Below are 16,034 nucleotides of genomic sequence, written 5' to 3' on the forward strand. Positions count from 1 at the left end.
CCCATAGGGACTGGGTCCCAAAGTGCATATTTGGACAAAGGAAAACTGAATGGAACCATCCTTTCCGAACAAATCTGGGGAGAAGAGAGTGAAAAAAAGGAAAATGGATTTAACTTAATACTTTCCTGTACCGTTTATCAAAATGCACAAAGGAATAAACCAATAGTAAAAACAAACAATCTACCTAAGGGTTTTTTGTTTGTTGTGTTATAATGCCCAACCACTGATGCAGAAACTTTGCCCCACAAAGTTGTCAAGGATATGAAACACAAAGTCAGCATGGGACAGCAATTTTCCCCTAGGCATTTCCCTCACACGATCCTAAAAAACACAGAGGCCAAAACACGAGCTTGCAAGATACAGTAGCTCACAAAATGAAGCGATACTAGGTCGGCTACCAAAACCCCTGCAGTTTTTACTCATATTTATGATCAGCATTTGTTCTTTAAGTGGCAAAGACATTTAAAATAAAGCATTGTCTTCAAGCCAAACAAGGTAACACACAAGTTGTGATCACACTCCAGCCTGACCTGGAGAAATTAATGTTACAATCACAAATTGACCTACACAAGCAGATTTTTAAAGCCCTCGTTAACTTTAGGTCAAATACTGAACATTTGGCCAACATCCCATGAGTGTTTCCCCACGGAGAGCTTCCTCTGCGAGCAGTAAGGGCTCCAGGGGACGTTTCGCCCCCTAAGCAGGTTCCAGCGGCGCCAGGAGGGCTTTGCCAACGCGCACCAGAGCAACGACCCCACCAGGCGCCTGCAGCGCAACCCGAGCGCCACGGCGGGGTCCTGCCGGGCGGCTCCCTCGCCCGACAGGCGCCGCGAGGGTCGCGCTGCCGGCAGGGAGGCCCCGGGCACAGTCTCACCTGCTGCCGCGGCCCCGCTCGCACGGCGGCCCCGCGCGCCTCAGCCCGCCGCGCTCCGGCGCCTTCCTCAGCCCGACCCCGCGCGCCGCCAAACCCTCGGGGCCAATGGGAAGGCGCAGCTGCGCGTGCTCCCGCCTCCTCCACCTACTGGCGCCCAATAGGAGCGGGGGAAGCTCCGCACTCCACCAATCACACTGCGTCCCTGGGGCCCAACCGTCAGCGCGCGCGCGCTGGGGATTTAAAAACGCGACGTTCTCATAAACGGTCAGCGGGGCGGGGCGGGGCGATGAGTGCGCAGGCGTAAAGGTCGCGGCGCGGTTGCCATGGTAGCGCGGCGGGAGCGGAGCTCAGGGAGCCGCCATGGCGGCAGAGGAGGCGGGAGAGGCGGCGGGGAGGGAGGGAGGGAGCTGGTCCGGGCCCGCCCGGCCCCTCGTACCAGGCCGCAGTGCCGGTTGGGCCGCGGTGCCTTTCAGGCTTATTGAGGTCGGGAGCCGCCCCGCTACGCCCAGACCCGGATCCGCGCAGCGACTGTTGGTGACGCCGCCCACGCCCGTTGTGGTGCCGGCTGTTCCTGTGCGGAGGCCCTTTCCGTGACGGCCACGTAGCCCGAATCCCAGAGGCAGGCGAGCATCGCCTCGCTCCTTGGGGGAAAAGGCCGGGAAACGGGGTCAGCAGGACCCGCATCCGAACGCGGCAAGTTCGGCCGGAGTTAGCGAGCCGCTAATTAGGCATAAACGTGTCCTCCGCGCCCTGCCTTTCACGCGTGTCCGTGACTCGTGGAATCTGAACCCGGAGCAGGTTGCGGGATCCGCGGGCGCGCGGCCCCCCGCCCCGCGCTGCCGGCGGGAGCTCCGCCCGCGCTACGCGCAGGGCTCGGGGGCTGGACGCAGCCCGGACACGGCCGCGCTCGTTCTGTGCCCGAGCCCCCGTTTCCACCCGCATCCTCCCGGAAGCTCCCGCGGCGCCGGGCGCGGGGCGGGAGCGCGCGCGCGCCGCCGCCACCGGAAGCACTTTCCGTGCGCGGGCGCAGCGCGGCGGCCGGTGCGCGGCGGCGGCTCCGCCTCGGCCTCGCTCCCTGCCCCGGCCCCGCCGCGGTCCTGCTGCTGCCGCTGCGCCAGCGCCTGCGCCTCCTCATGAAGCCCGTGGTCGTGTTCGTGCTCGGCGGGCCCGGCGCGGGCAAGGGGACGCAGTGCGCCCGCATCGTGGAGGTGAGCGCGGCCCGGCCCGTGTCCGCGCGGCGCCCCCCGCCGTCCCGCAGCCCCCCGCGGATGGAGGCGGGCGAGGGACGGGGCTCGGGCGCGGGTCGCGCTGCGGAGCCGGCGCTCCGGGAGAAGCAGGATGCGGATCCCGGAGGCTCCGGGCGGATACGTGACTTGCAAATCAGAGCGTCAAGGTCCCCGTGTTATGAAGTGCGTCCCCTAAACGTAAGGACCGATACAGGGGACGCTGCCACGAGCGGCCTTTCCGACCCGGTGGCACCCCCGTGAGCTGCAAAAGTTCAATCTTTAAAATCAAACAGAAATATTGTTTTCTGACAGAATATGCTGGAAGCTAAAAAATACTTCGATCCCGTGAGATTTATCTCATTCTTTTCAAAGCATCTAAAAGAGATACTTTGAAAGTAAGGGTGAGAATCCATTCTGCTGTTTTTTTTTTTTTTTTTTTTTTTTTTTGCATTTGCATTTGCATTTGAAGTTCTTAGTAGTATTTTGTTCCAGAGCAACTGCCTGGAGAAGAAGGTCAAATATATAGGTGGTGTGGAAAAGTCATAATTGCATTGTCTTTTGTTGGATAGTTGCAAAAATAATTAAGCCTGAATGCTTCCCCACCCATGTGTGTTAGATTTGTGGATTTTTTTTTCTTTTGGGGCAGATGTGTATATTTTTTTAATTGAAAGCCTTGAAGGATTGAGACTCAGCCATACCTCCACTTAGAGAAATGGCTAAGGACTGTAGCAATGCCCATGTTTCTGAAACTGCTCTTGGAAAAAGCCGCAAATCCCAGCACAGGCACGTTCTGTGTGTCCTGTTCTCGTGGTGCCGCAGTGTTTCTCCAGGCTGCTGTTATATCCCAGCCCTCACTGCTGTACGACTTGGCCGTGTCCATTTAGGCCAGACTGAAAAAAATGCCTTTATAACTCGAGCTCTGAAGGCTTTTTAACCTCAAATTATATGCTGTCATTCAAACCACCTTATTCTCTAAATTAAATTGTGGGATGAAAGGTTCATGGCTGTCTTAAAGCTATTTTGTTAAGGTCAAATTGTATCTGGAACATGGCAAACAAATGTGCTTAAACTGTAGGGAAATTCTGTAGGCTTTCATTAAAGGCTTTCTCTGAACCAGTAATGTAGCCTCAGGACTGGAGTATCTTGTGTGGTTGCTTCCCTGTGTTTAGAAATATAAATACACTGGACTTGATAGCCTGATATAATTGGGTAAAGATCACTTTTGTAGGAGGTATTCAAGTGAGTCATTGCTATTTAAACTGTACTTTTATCTAAAAACTAAGTTTGGAGGGGAAAGGTTAGCTTGCATGTACTGCATTACATTTGATTTATAAGCCTGGAAAGGGAAATCATCTGATAATAAATATGTTTGCTTTAACTTTGCTTTTCTTGTTCGCTGTTCACCAAGATGTTCTTGATGTCCCGTGTTCTGGGCAGACAGTTTCAAGCCTGCAGGTCCTACGTGGGTGGTGGCAATTGGCTTTTCTGCTCACTTGGACCCTGCTTGGCAGAGGCCGGCTAAGCCTGGAAGGAGAAGGGCTGAGGTAGCTGAAGTGAACATTGGTCTGATTGCAGCCTGATGGAAAACATTTTCCCCAGGAGCGTGAACAAGGAAGTGTGGATGAAATGTAGCTGGGGAGACTAGCACCTTTTTTTTTTTTTTTTTTTTCTTCAAGCTTTCGTCCTGCCTAGGCTCTTAGAGCTCCTTGGAGAGCCTTATGCAGGCAACTGAATAGCCTTTATGCAGTCAGTGCTGCTTTGGGTGAAAAGTGTATTTTTGTTTGGATTTTAACCCCCACTGGCAGCTTGCCACAGAGAAGAGTGAAGAAAAGAGCCTCTAGTTGAGTAATAATAAACCCCATTCATCCTTGTTGTAAATAGACCAATCTGTATCAGTTTATGCTTGAAGTGAATCTGACCTGGTACCTTGCTGTAAATATTAAGTTTGTGCTCAACAAAATAAGTCGGTATGAGCTATAAATGTTTCTAGGTTGCTGTATGTACAGGAGATTTGGGGCAGAGCACATCCCATTGCCTCTGCTCAGATGAGATCTTGTATGATTTTAGCTTAAACTGATTTTGCTTAAAAACAAGGATAGCTGTAAGTGGTTTGAGGAATAAAGGGGCATTATAAGTTAGCTCAGAACAGTCTTGCAAAGAAGTAATATTATTGTTTTGCTGACTATGTTGTAATATCGAGAAAAGACAGTTGGCTAGGCAAAATAACGTTTGCTAAGTGTTAGCCTAAATCATAAGAGCTTAATATACGTGTGCTAGGGTTCTTAGTTCTGCAGCATACAGGTATTCCTGCCTGGTTTGGACTAAAATGGAGGAGTGATTTGAGGGAGCAAGATGAGTAAGCAGCAGAAATGAGTATTGACACAATGTACAAAAGAGAACAGCAGGTAAGTGATTAGGATACCCATGGGTAAGGGTCAAAGAGGCACTTAAACCAGTAGAGTTTCCTCTGATGCACAGATTTCTGTGTATGTTCTGTGAACTCACAGATTTCTCATGGAATGTGAATTTGGCATAATTACCTCTCTGTGTCAATTCATCCTATGTAGAAAGAGATGAAAGTAGAATTCCCTCCATTTCAATTCTCCAAATCAGCAACTCTCCTTGAACCATCTACAGTGGGGTTGTGTGGAGTTTGACATCATCTGAAACTGTTGCATAGCTTGTTGCGTGAGCCAAAGGAATCGAGCAGGTTGATGGATCTTGTCATCTGAACGCAGAATAACCTTATTGCTTCTGATGTGCAATAACCTTATTGCTTTTGATGGTGATACACGTGTGCATAGGACCCTGTGAATATTTCTGCTGCTCCTTGGTGAATTTACTTGTTTCCTTGAGTTTGCCATAACTACCTTGTAAGTAAACAATATTGTGCCTCAAATCTGTACAAAGTATGCTGTTGTTAATTTAGATTTTAAATTTTATGAACCTTTCCCTGTAATACAAAGCTCTTCAGAGAAAAAAGAATAACAACTAAATTATTTGTCTTTATCCCAAACAAGGTTTCAGCTGTATATTTTTTTTTCCAAACAAGGTTGTTTTGTAAGAATGTTGGCCGTGCAAGATGTCTCTATCTCTGTGTAACCAAAATATAATTATTTTCCACCGCAGCACTATGCTGTGTATTTGTCTTGAAATTTAAAGTAATCCCACAAGGTAGGGTGCTTAACCTTCTTCTTTTGCAACGACATATATCAATATCCTAATGAAAGGTGTTAAGTTACTATGGGATATATGATAAGGAGCTTTCCTAGAGTAAAGAAAACTAAGCAAAGGAAAACACTTGTACTCTGAAAGTAGCAATTGACTTGAGTTTTGTTTCCTTTGTTCATTGTTTACTGAAAGCCAGCAGGAGAAATATTTTTTTTTCCAAAAAAAGTTAAGTTTACCCTTAGGTTCTCATAATTGTTTGATAAATTGAGCTTTAGAGCTGTTTTGAAACGTGGTAAGTGTTTGTGGGTGTTTAAGATTTATCCCTATGTGCTTCCCTTTTATAGCACACAGCCTTCCTTACTGGGAGATTCCTTACTGGATTTGGGAGAATCCAAAATTATTTGTGTGACTTTTGTTAACCTTTTTTTTTATTTTTACTTTTTTATTTGACTAAGCAGAAAGAAGGTCTGTTACTACATTACAGCCTATATCCCAAAGTTATTCCACATGGTAATTGCTAGTAAGACAGACAAGTGTCTTCTATTTTTTAGAATATTGGTGTTATAGACTGTGCAGGATTTAAACTTGTTCTTCATTGGTGTGTCTTGGAACTTGTAGCAAATTGCAGTTGTTTATTAAGGTTGCGTGACATATGGCAAGCCAGAACTAGGGCAATAACAGCCTATTTTATTTGTTTAAATCTTAAGCCCTTTGACTTTCATTTTCTGATTAACTATGATAAGTCAAGATAGGAGTCGAGGTCAAAGTAAAAAGTTGTTCCTCTTGCTTTTCTTTGGCTTCTGCTCACCTAAATAAATAACTTCTGAACTGCATGCACGGTGGATTGGTGTGTTGCTCACCACAGGGAATTGAATCAAAAATAAACCTTTTGCTAAACAAAAACTGGTTTTGCGAGGAGCCTCAGCAGCAGCTGCGTGACTCCATGATCCTTTCTTAGTGCATTGGGAAATTTGATAGAGCAGACTTTGCCTTATTCAGGCATTGCACAACTGTGACTCATATTTTCATTTGTATTCTTTATTTATCTATTGTATTTACTGGAAGCAAAGCATTTTTGTCTGAAGTGTGGAAGTTGCAGATCCTGGCTGGCAGAAGACAGCTAGAAGTAGCTACAGCACACAGAGAAGAGACATTATTCCAGGATGCTGCAGTCTCTTGGGGATGTGGAGCAACTGCCTACATTTCCCTGTTTGCTCTGTTGGGTGGGGACTGATTTAACAAGAAGAATAAGCAAACCGTGGTCTGCTCTGCTTTGTGCAGTACTGCTAAGTGCTGTTCCCATCTCTGCATGGGATTGTAAAAAACTTAAGTTTGCCTTTCCATTCCCCTGTGGTTTTCAGAAACAAAGGAAAAAATATGTTTACAAGGGTGCTGATTTGTCTTTCATGCATTATTAATCTTTGCAATGGACTGGGATAATGATTTACCAAACAGAAACAGTTTTGGAAATAACAAGACCAACCTGTACACTAGCAACTTTCTTTTCTTTATATAAAACAGTATTCTAGTTTTTTTTCCTCCCAAGGTCTAAAAATATCTCCAGATTTTAGGCAACTTGGCATCCAAATATCTTGAGTTAAAAATAATACATATTTTGACTCCTCCTTTCAATTATCAGCAAGCATTATGAATCTGTTGTTTATATGTACATTAAAAGAATTGGAGAAAGTTTTTTTTGATTGTTTGTTCGTTTAATTTTCCATTTGGAAGTCAGTCCTGCTCCCTTTCTGCTTTCAGAGAAGAAAAATTGGACAGGAGTTGCAATAGGTCATGTTCTGAGGATTGCATCAAGATGCACTTGGCTTTTAAGGAAAGTCATGTTGACACGGTCCAGACTTCAGCAAGATGAGAGAGTTTTTGCCAGGTCGTTGCTCCATAATATCACAAACTCTTTTTACCAGCTCTTGGGGCTGTTAAGATTTTGTCCACTCCAGGGCATTTGCTGAGGGTTTATCTTACCTAAGATGAAAGAAAACTATAAGGGCCCTTTACACGTGGCTTGATTAAAAATAGCAAGAATGAGTACTGCATCTCTGAAGCCTTCTGTTTAGCAGTTAAGCATCTCTCCTTTGCTTGTTCGTGTTGTTTAAACTGACATGTTGTCATTGCCTCTTGTATTCATTACACAGGTATTTTGTCACTCGTCTCTCAAAGAGCAGTTTGTCTTTTCTTACAACCCAGTTAATCCATTCTGAAAATTACTCTAGAATACAATTTACAGTTATTTAAAACAAATCTATTCATACAGCAGCACTTTAAAATGCTTCTAACTATTGCTTTCCCGTTCAGCCATTCAAAACTATTTTAGTTTGCAAAGGGACAGAATTCCAAAGATTGTCTAACTCAATTTCTTTTTCATGCATGAAAAGGAAAATGCCAAGGAAAATTAAATGGTTTTGTAATCCTCAAAAACCGAAGGGATTATATTTGCCTCCTATTTTCTCTTTTGTAGAAATGTAATGCTAAAAATATATATATTTTTTAACTGTAGCAAGAAGAGCCACTTGTTAATGTAAAGTTCAACAGAATTAAGTTTTGTGCTTATAAAAAAGATTTACTCTGGTTAGTTCATAGCTAAATATTTGGATTTTCAATTAAATAGGCATATTGAAAAGCAATGCACATTTAAGCAGAAGCATGATGAGCTTTTACAGATGTCTGTAGACCTTTTTCTTCAGTTTTTTAGAGTAAAATCTTCCCTTTTTTTTGTCTGCGTACAGTTTTGGAGATTTAGGTAATTATATCCTTTTTTAAATTAGGACTGTAGCAGAACTAACTTTTTAAGCTTCCGAGAGTGGAACTAGAAAGTAACCGAAATGCTTTTAAACTCACTTAGTGGCTTGTGTAGTAATTCCCTTGTACTTATTCTGGTAGCCAGGTTTCTAAATCCCAATCTCACAGCCATAGAAAGTGTTTAGTCCCATTATTATGGTGTTCAGGCTCCTTTTTTTAATTATTTTTTTTAGGGGCTGTTGCTACAGCCAGGCTGATACCCCTCAAGACTATTTTTTGATGCTGTTGTTTTGCATTAGAACTTTATGCCAATTATATGTATGTATAGTTTGTCTTGCATTCTTGGATGTGTAGCTAGCAGAGGTAATCACCAATGAGATGTCTTTATTGCCTGTTTGCAGACTGTATCTGGTCAAGGAGCATGGTACATTTGGGTAGTACAATCAGTACTACCCAAAACTGGGTAGTTTTATCATAGCATTAAATGAGCTGAGAAAATTATTGCTTTGTACTGTGAAAATTCCACTATAACTATGTGTTTACTTCTCTGTGGTATAAGTGTATGTGTAATTTAGCACTGAGTATTTATTTGTCATAGTTTCAATGCCCAAGGCAGGAAAATCAAATGTAACAAATGGCTTTCCTTGATATTTCATATTAACAAAACTTTTGGCTTTTGGAGGGGGCTATAGTTTGAGGTCAAGGAAAAGGGTAATTGTGGTTTTGAGTGTATATTAGTGTAAAATCGATGCATTCAAATCTGATGTCACTGCTCTGTTTCCCTTCATGGCACCAGCTTAGCTATTTACCTCCGTCTGCCACCTCATCACTGTGAGATGGTAGTAGCCAATATCCGAGCTTCCACCAAGAGCTATTCTCTAATTCTGATGTAAGGTTCATGTGTCTATCTCAACTACCTACTGTGGGAGAAGGACAGATTTACATGTGTCGTTTTTTTTTTTTTTTTTTTTTAATTTTTAATGCCAACTGCTTGCAGCTTCTATCTGGGAAACAAGTTGGAAACATGGGAACTGCATATTCGGAAATAAAATTAGCAGTAATGGAATACTTGTGCATTCAGCTACAGCTGGACTAGCAGGTTTGGTCACGCAGGGTGTGAAGGGGACGTGAGCTCCTGTCGCTGGCCCTAGAGGAGGCAGATGTGGGAGTTGAACAGGAAACAGCAATGGGGCTGATCCTGTCCCTTCAGGATCTGCGTGACTTCTGCTCCGTGAGCTATGGAGTGATGCCCTTGTCTCATTTTCTTGTTTGTTCTGAGTGAATACATGAAGAATGCAGAATTTAAACATTTAAAAATGGTTTAAAAACAAAACAGAAAAACTCTGTATACTGAGCTAGTTTAGGTTATTAACTTAGTGAAGTTGGAAAAAAGTAGAGGAGAGAGTTTACCTACAGGCCAGTTAACAGATGGATGGACTGTGTTCGGTGTCTGGCCTGAAGTAAGTTAGAAGAACACCTGCTACCTGAAGAATGTGCTTGGCACATATAGATGGGGTCTGAAGCACAGTGAGTGCAGCAAGAAGCATGTGCAGGGGCACTTTATTCGGATTTTAAAATATTTTAATCCTGTACAGCTTTGCTCATTTCATTTAGTGTGCACATTGTCCTCACAGCATGAGGTCCCCTTTCTCAGCCTCTTCTGAGACTTGCTGTCAGTCCTTGTACCTCTCTGGTGAGGAAGCAGCTGGGGCTCTGGGTTTGCAGTCTCCCTCAGTCACTGAGAGAAATGATGCTGCTTCTTAATGCCCCTGTATTATCTGTCTTGTGAGGCCGTGCACAATCTGAACTAAAGCGCTAATATAGATTAGAGTTAATACAGGTTAGAGTGCTCTGCAGTTTAGTGGACACTCGTGTCCATCCAGTGGAAGGAGTTTGTGCTGGGGCAGGAACGTGCGGCTGCGTTGGGAAGGGTCTGTGTGCAGGGGTGTTTTCATAGCAGCAGCAGGTGCTGCTGCTTCTAAGCGTCAGTGCACCTGCAATGCTAAAGTCAGTGACTTGACCGAGGCAGAACAGGAAGCTGGTGTCTGAGCCACAACAAAAACCTATGAATTTTGGAGTTAGTGCTGTGCTCAAAACATGAATTCAGCTGAAGCTCACAGGAGCTGGAGGCGGCTCATGTGCTTTTCTTTAGTTAAAGTAGCTAATTAGTTAAAAGCACATGCCTGTCTTGTAACCCTGCCAAGGAAAGACGCTGGCAAAACCTCTTCACTCAGTAAATGAAGCTTTATCCAGTGACTTATAACCATTTAAACATTTTAAGTAGTTGATCTGCTAGGATGGGCTGTAGACTTTGTCAAGTCTAGTGATCGCTAAATGTTCCCCCCACACACACAGCATTCCAAGAAGCACCTTGGAGACTTTGAGACTGTCTCCTTCTCAAAGATGTCAACATTAGTTTTGAAAATGGATCATGAATGTCTGTGGGCAAATTAATCTTGACCATTTTCTTCAAGAATTCATATCCTGTTCAGCTTTTGTGGAGATAAAACAGATCTGTCACTAGGAAGTTAAGGAGATCACGTGACTGATGCTGCTGGCTGCTGAAACTTTCTGCGTGTGTTTAGTGTTTATATGTCTGTTCATTTTTGCATTTCAGAAATATGGCTACACACACCTTTCTGCTGGCGACCTCCTTCGAGACGAACGAAAAAGGCCAGGCTCACAGTATGGAGAACTCATTGAGAACTACATTAAGGAGGGTGAAATTGTACCGGTGGAAATAACAATCAGCTTGTTGAAGAGGGTAAGGAGAGGGCAAATCCCTTGCTCCTTTACTGTTGTGGACTAAGCAATAAAGGAGTGGGCATGTTCTGAAAGTGCTGCCTGCCCTGCCACGTGAGTAGGATGAAACAACAGACATGTAGGTGCATATCACCTGCTCTGCTTCTCCCATGCTTATCACTTGCTGGGAAGCAACTAGTAGGTGATGATATTTGAGAACAGAACTTTCTAAAAAGATTTTTTTTCTAGGGAAATGAGCCAATGCACATGTTCTTGTGTAGCTCTATATTTCTTATTTCCCTCAACTAGTTTTTGAACCTGTTGGTTAGTTCATCTGTGTTTGATAAAAGACTAGTGGCCTTACAGGTATTAAGTTTCTGTAAGTTTAATCAAACTGGGCGGCCAGATAGAAAGGAAGAACATCTGCTAATATTCCCTCCAAAGGAATAGCTCGGCCTTTATCCTTATTAGATGTCCAAATCTCTGCCAGAATATCTCTCTTGAGGCTGGAGGAACTTCTATTGCTCATGGAACTTAACTCTAGGCCAGGGACACACTGGCACTTTCTGTTTTGTAAAAACACATTTCAGTATCCTGAAGAACATAAATTTTTAAAGCTAGGGTTGTGTGTGTCATCAAATTTAAGCCATGTAAAGTAACAAATTCAGTTTGAAAGAAGTCTGTATTAGTACATCAGTAAAATAATTAAAATTCCTTGAAGACAACAGTTTTCTAATTTGTTTGGTTTTTAATTTGCAATAATTTCCTGATAAGTTTCCTAGCTTGCTGTTTGAACATTTTTGGGGTAACTTAATCAGTAGAAAAATAGGTTTATGTGCAAGAGACCCTGAATTGAATTATCTTCATCAGGCTATGGATCAAACAATGGCTGCCAATTCCCAAAAGAACAAGTTCTTGATTGATGGATTTCCCAGAAATGAGGATAATCTTCAAGGCTGGAATAAAACCATGGACGGAAAAGCAGATGTTTCTTTTGTTCTCTTTTTTGACTGTGACAATGAGGTAATGAATTGTGATGTTCTGTAACTTCCTTACTTGCTATATTGTGAGACTCATTCAAGGAGAACAATAAAACTGATTTTTTTTAGTGTTAATGGGCTAGTGTAAGAGTAGGAGAAAGACTTAGGTCTGCGAGTTTCAAGGATTTTTGACACTGTTTTTCGGGAGATGAAAAACTGTGTGTTTTTGAAATAGCAAATTATTAATTACCCTTTTTGTACAAATAAATTGTATTGAACAGCTACTTCAAAGAGTTGTATTCTTATAAAAACTTTATTTTTATATATACTTATGTATATATATTTAAACAATTATTTGGTTAATTTTCAGAAACCATTATATACTCTAACTATTTTTTCATGTGAAATCATTACCAATGTTCAGTTCTGAAGTACTGATAGCATAAATCTTAATTTTCATAGTAGTGAGCTCTGCTAGAAAACATAATAATCAACACTTTACTCAGCAAGTCATTACAAGGGCATTTTGACAGTGATACATTATATTCATTTAACAAGTGCCATGATATGCGTTCTCTTTAAGTCATTGCCCTTGAGGGAAGGAAACTGATTCAAGAATCCCTAAACCTTAAACTGAATTTCTTCCTCTTACCCTTTGCCCTAGTTTCCTGAGTTAATTGGTAGTTTAAATATAGTTACAATTCATTTTTTATTTAGATATATTTTTAAAAAATGCAGCATCAAGTTATAACAGCTTAACTTCTAATAATTTGATATATAGCCTTACATGAATTCTTGGGAGAACGTCTGGTGATGGTTGTTTTAGGTGTTTTAATTTTTTTTTCCTCCCCTCAAGCATATATTAGTGCTTTTTAGAAAGGCAGAACACATCCGTGAGGGTCAAGTGTTTCTCTTTTTTAAATGTCTCCAGTTGGACACCTAGTTACACCACAAAGCTTGAGATTTTGCTTTTATTTTTCCTGACCTCAATCATATTTTTGGAGGCTCAGTTATAGCTGGTGAATTGTAAAGCTATCCTCCTTTTTCTCTGGAAGAGTTTAGCTTTCTATATGAATTCAAAGTTATGTAAGTCAGATCTGTCCAGTATTTTATGTCCTGCTTATAAAACAGATCTTTCAAAAATATTATATTTCAGAGGTTTTGTTTATGTTTTTAAGACTGCATGTTGTTATTTCTTGTGCTAATCCCTCTGGATTTCTTATCTTGTAGATATGTGTTGGTCGCTGTCTTGAAAGGGGGAAGAGCAGTGGTAGGAGTGATGATAATCGTGAGAGTCTGGAAAAGAGGTAAAACAAATACAATACTTTTTTTTTTCCTTTTTTCCTGTTTTTCTTTTATTATGTAGTAATTTCCCCCTCCCCTTTACTTTCTCTAGAATTCATACATATCTGCAGTCTACAAAGCCTATAATAGACTTGTACGAGAGAATGGGGAAAGTCAGAAAAGTGGATGCCTCTAAATCTGTTGACGAGGTAAGTATATAATGCAAATTCATAATAGAGATTTCTCTTCTAGCTTGAATGTTTGAAGTGGAGAGACACTGAGATACAAATACATGCATCTGACTACAGATGTTCCTCAGAGTTGTTTATAGGTTGCTTATTATTTGGTCTGTAATTTAGAATTTAAAATAAAGTTTAATGAGTATTTTAAGTAAATCTAGAAGCAACTTGCATTGATGAACCTAAACTTTTATTAGTCCTAGAAATTCTAGAAATTCTTTGTGTGCTTGTTGTTAACTTTTTAGAATATATTTTTGAAGTGATGTTTTGTTTGAAAGGAATCCATTGGAGTTTGCTTACAGAGCACACATCGATGCATGTGGACAGACATGTAAGACATCTGAACACCTATTAAAATATTAGCAGTTCAGAGGCAAATCTGGATTTGATACCAATTCTGCTATTAAAAATTATGAATATTCTGAAAACCCATGCATATATATTTCCATCTCTATATAATAATTTAGTATTGCAATATATATTATAGAGACATATGTATTATGTATAAAAATAGCATCAATTACTTTGTGTGCTGGTTTAACTGGACTTAATTGGTTACTTAATACTTCATAAAATTAACCAATCTTTTTCTCCTTTTAGGTGTTTGAAAATGTTGTACAAATTTTTGAAAAAGAAGGCTAGTTCCCAGCTTGAAGGTTCACCTTAAACCTGTGCTTGAATTTTGCTTGATAGCTGCTACTGCAGTCCACTCTTTGTAATTGTTTTAAAAGTTCTTTTATTTCACACATTCAGTGATGATTGGAAAAACAGTTAGAAATCAATTTGCTTTTCTAAATAGGAAATCATTTCTCCTGGCTATAGTAGACAAATTTAAGGGTTCTTCATTAATTTTAGTTCAGTTATTCACACAACAGAAACATCGGTGGTCAAAACATCTCTCTGAAGAGACCGCTTATCCTGTCACAGTTCTGTGCCTTTCGTGGGCAGCCCTTTTGCCATACACTTACTTTCTTTTTTTAGGATTGGGTAAACATCAGTGTTAAGCAATGAGGGACCTGTGTGTCCTTGTCCTTTGGGTGTTTGGACCAAATTTAGGAGATGCTCTTCTTCCAAGTATAATTTTGCCACTCATTTCCCAGTTACTCCCAAACTTGAATTCTGTGAATTGAACTACATTTAGTATGAGAATCTGTTTTAGCAGTTATCACAAAACTATTTATATGCTGTTTAGCAATAGGCATATGAAGTACTTCACAGAAAGTGGTGCTTTCTTACAATTCTGGGTTTAAACTGTCGTAAGCCCTCGAGTACCTGGATAACATGGCCCTGACCTCTTACTTGTCTTTGCAAAAGGATAAGAATATTATTTGAAAGTCAGGCCACTGTCTCTGTGCTCATTATTTGGGATAAGATAGTTACATTCTTAATTATAGCATGGTCTTTATGAGGTGGAACAACTGTTAAATAGTATGTAATAAACAATCTTCTGATTGTGTCTTTTGTAACCAGTGGAAAGCATTTTCTGTATTATTATTGAAATACTGTGTTGCTGAATACTCTGAAGTTTATTACCTGGAGAAATATTTTTATGGTTAAACATGTGAATTTGTTTCCCTAAAATTGTATAATTTTAATAGCTGTTTGTTTGAAAGGATATTGTAAATTATTGCACTTTTGTTAAGATGTGGTCAGCTGGGGGAAAATATCTGCATTAAAAAGTTCTGTGAACAGATCAGATCCTTCTTTACTGCATTCTCTTGAATAGGGAGGTACAGTCAGCATCAGTAGTTGAAACAAACAGTTTTTTAAATGTTTGCACAGTTGTGGAATAGTTCTGCTTTCTGCTTAAAACAACTGGTTTTCCCCATATGACTTGAATACTTGTCATAGGTCTGTGGCGGGCAAATCATGCATTCCTTGCACACCCTAAGTTAATTTTTCATTGAAGCAAACTGCAAGGTTTGAAGATGGGTATTTCAACTAGTTTTAGCAATAGGGTGGTTTTTGCTACATTAACTGACACTGTAATTAGTTTGCAATATGCTTATAGATGCTGTAAGCTACAGGGAAATGCAATTTGGAAATCTTGGGATTCAGCTTTTCTTTAAAATCCTGTTTAGATAAAGTCAGCTTGAATTAAGTCTAGCTTCTGATTGCCATCAGGCACGTTGGTCCTCATGCTGCGAGCCCATCCATGTAGGCAGGTTTGTATTTGCATCTTCTCATTTCACTGAGGGTCTTAGGTTTGTTGGACTGGGGAGGAGAGAGGATACAGAAGCAAAGAGAAAATGACCATATTTTTTTCCAGTCCAGCAGCGGTGGAAAAAATGTGCTGAGCACAAACACCACGTTTACTGCTGCAGAAAATAAGGACCATGGCTACTTCTGTTGGCTTGGGAGGCTGCTGCTTTCCCTTTATGAATTTCCCCTTAAGGATCATGGAATTTAATTCCTATTGTATAAATATACTGACATAGGATAGGATCCAGCGGAACTACACTTTTGATAGAAAGGTTAAAATCAGGATTTTTCCATAAAAACTTCAAACAGGATTCTCTACTCTTAGAGAGATATTTTCTTTTATTTCTGAAATACTGTGTTTTTTACAAGTTTTGCTCAGAATAGATGATCTCTTTTCTCATCATATTTTCTTCTGTGTATTTAAGTGCAGAAACCAAAAAGAAAAAAGAAAATATTACAGCAAGCTTTTAGAAAAAAAAAATTGGCAATATTGAATTTGGAGTGGATTGTACTGTGTCTGTGCAAAGATCAGATTTTTGTTTGTCATTTTATTTATTTAAGA

At 41.1% G+C, this 16,034-nt stretch overlaps 1 protein-coding gene across 1 annotated transcript; it reads left to right on the forward strand.

Moving 5' to 3' along the window:
- The first annotated feature begins 1,925 nt into the window (after positions 1-1,925).
- On the forward strand, positions 1,926-15,829 carry CMPK1 (cytidine/uridine monophosphate kinase 1). The gene is made up of 6 exons (XM_088536787.1): positions 1,926-2,082; positions 10,643-10,789; positions 11,638-11,790; positions 12,978-13,054; positions 13,144-13,240; positions 13,871-15,829. The coding sequence occupies exons 1-6, from the start codon at positions 2,008-2,010 to the stop codon at positions 13,910-13,912; spliced, it is 591 nt and encodes a 196-aa protein (XP_088392913.1). The 5' UTR covers positions 1,926-2,007; the 3' UTR covers positions 13,913-15,829.
- The last annotated feature ends 205 nt before the right edge of the window (positions 15,830-16,034 follow it).

This window comes from Tinamus guttatus, unplaced genomic scaffold (genome assembly GCF_059628265.1).
Source record: "Tinamus guttatus ecotype Peru unplaced genomic scaffold, ASM5962826v1 Tinamus_guttatus_pri_ptg000044l, whole genome shotgun sequence".
Taxonomy (NCBI): Eukaryota; Metazoa; Chordata; class Aves; order Tinamiformes; family Tinamidae; genus Tinamus; species Tinamus guttatus.

Bases quoted from the DNA above. Each gene is read 5' to 3' on its own strand.
- CMPK1 (XM_088536787.1), top strand. From the start codon at position 2,008: ATGAAGCCCGTGGTCGTGTTCGTGCTCGGCGGGCCCGGCGCGGGCAAG. The intron at 10,790-11,637 runs GTAAGGAGAGGG...TATCTTCATCAG, and splicing joins CAATCAGCTTGTTGAAGAGG to GCTATGGATCAAACAATGGC. The intron at 13,055-13,143 runs GTAAAACAAATA...TACTTTCTCTAG, and splicing joins CGTGAGAGTCTGGAAAAGAG to AATTCATACATATCTGCAGT.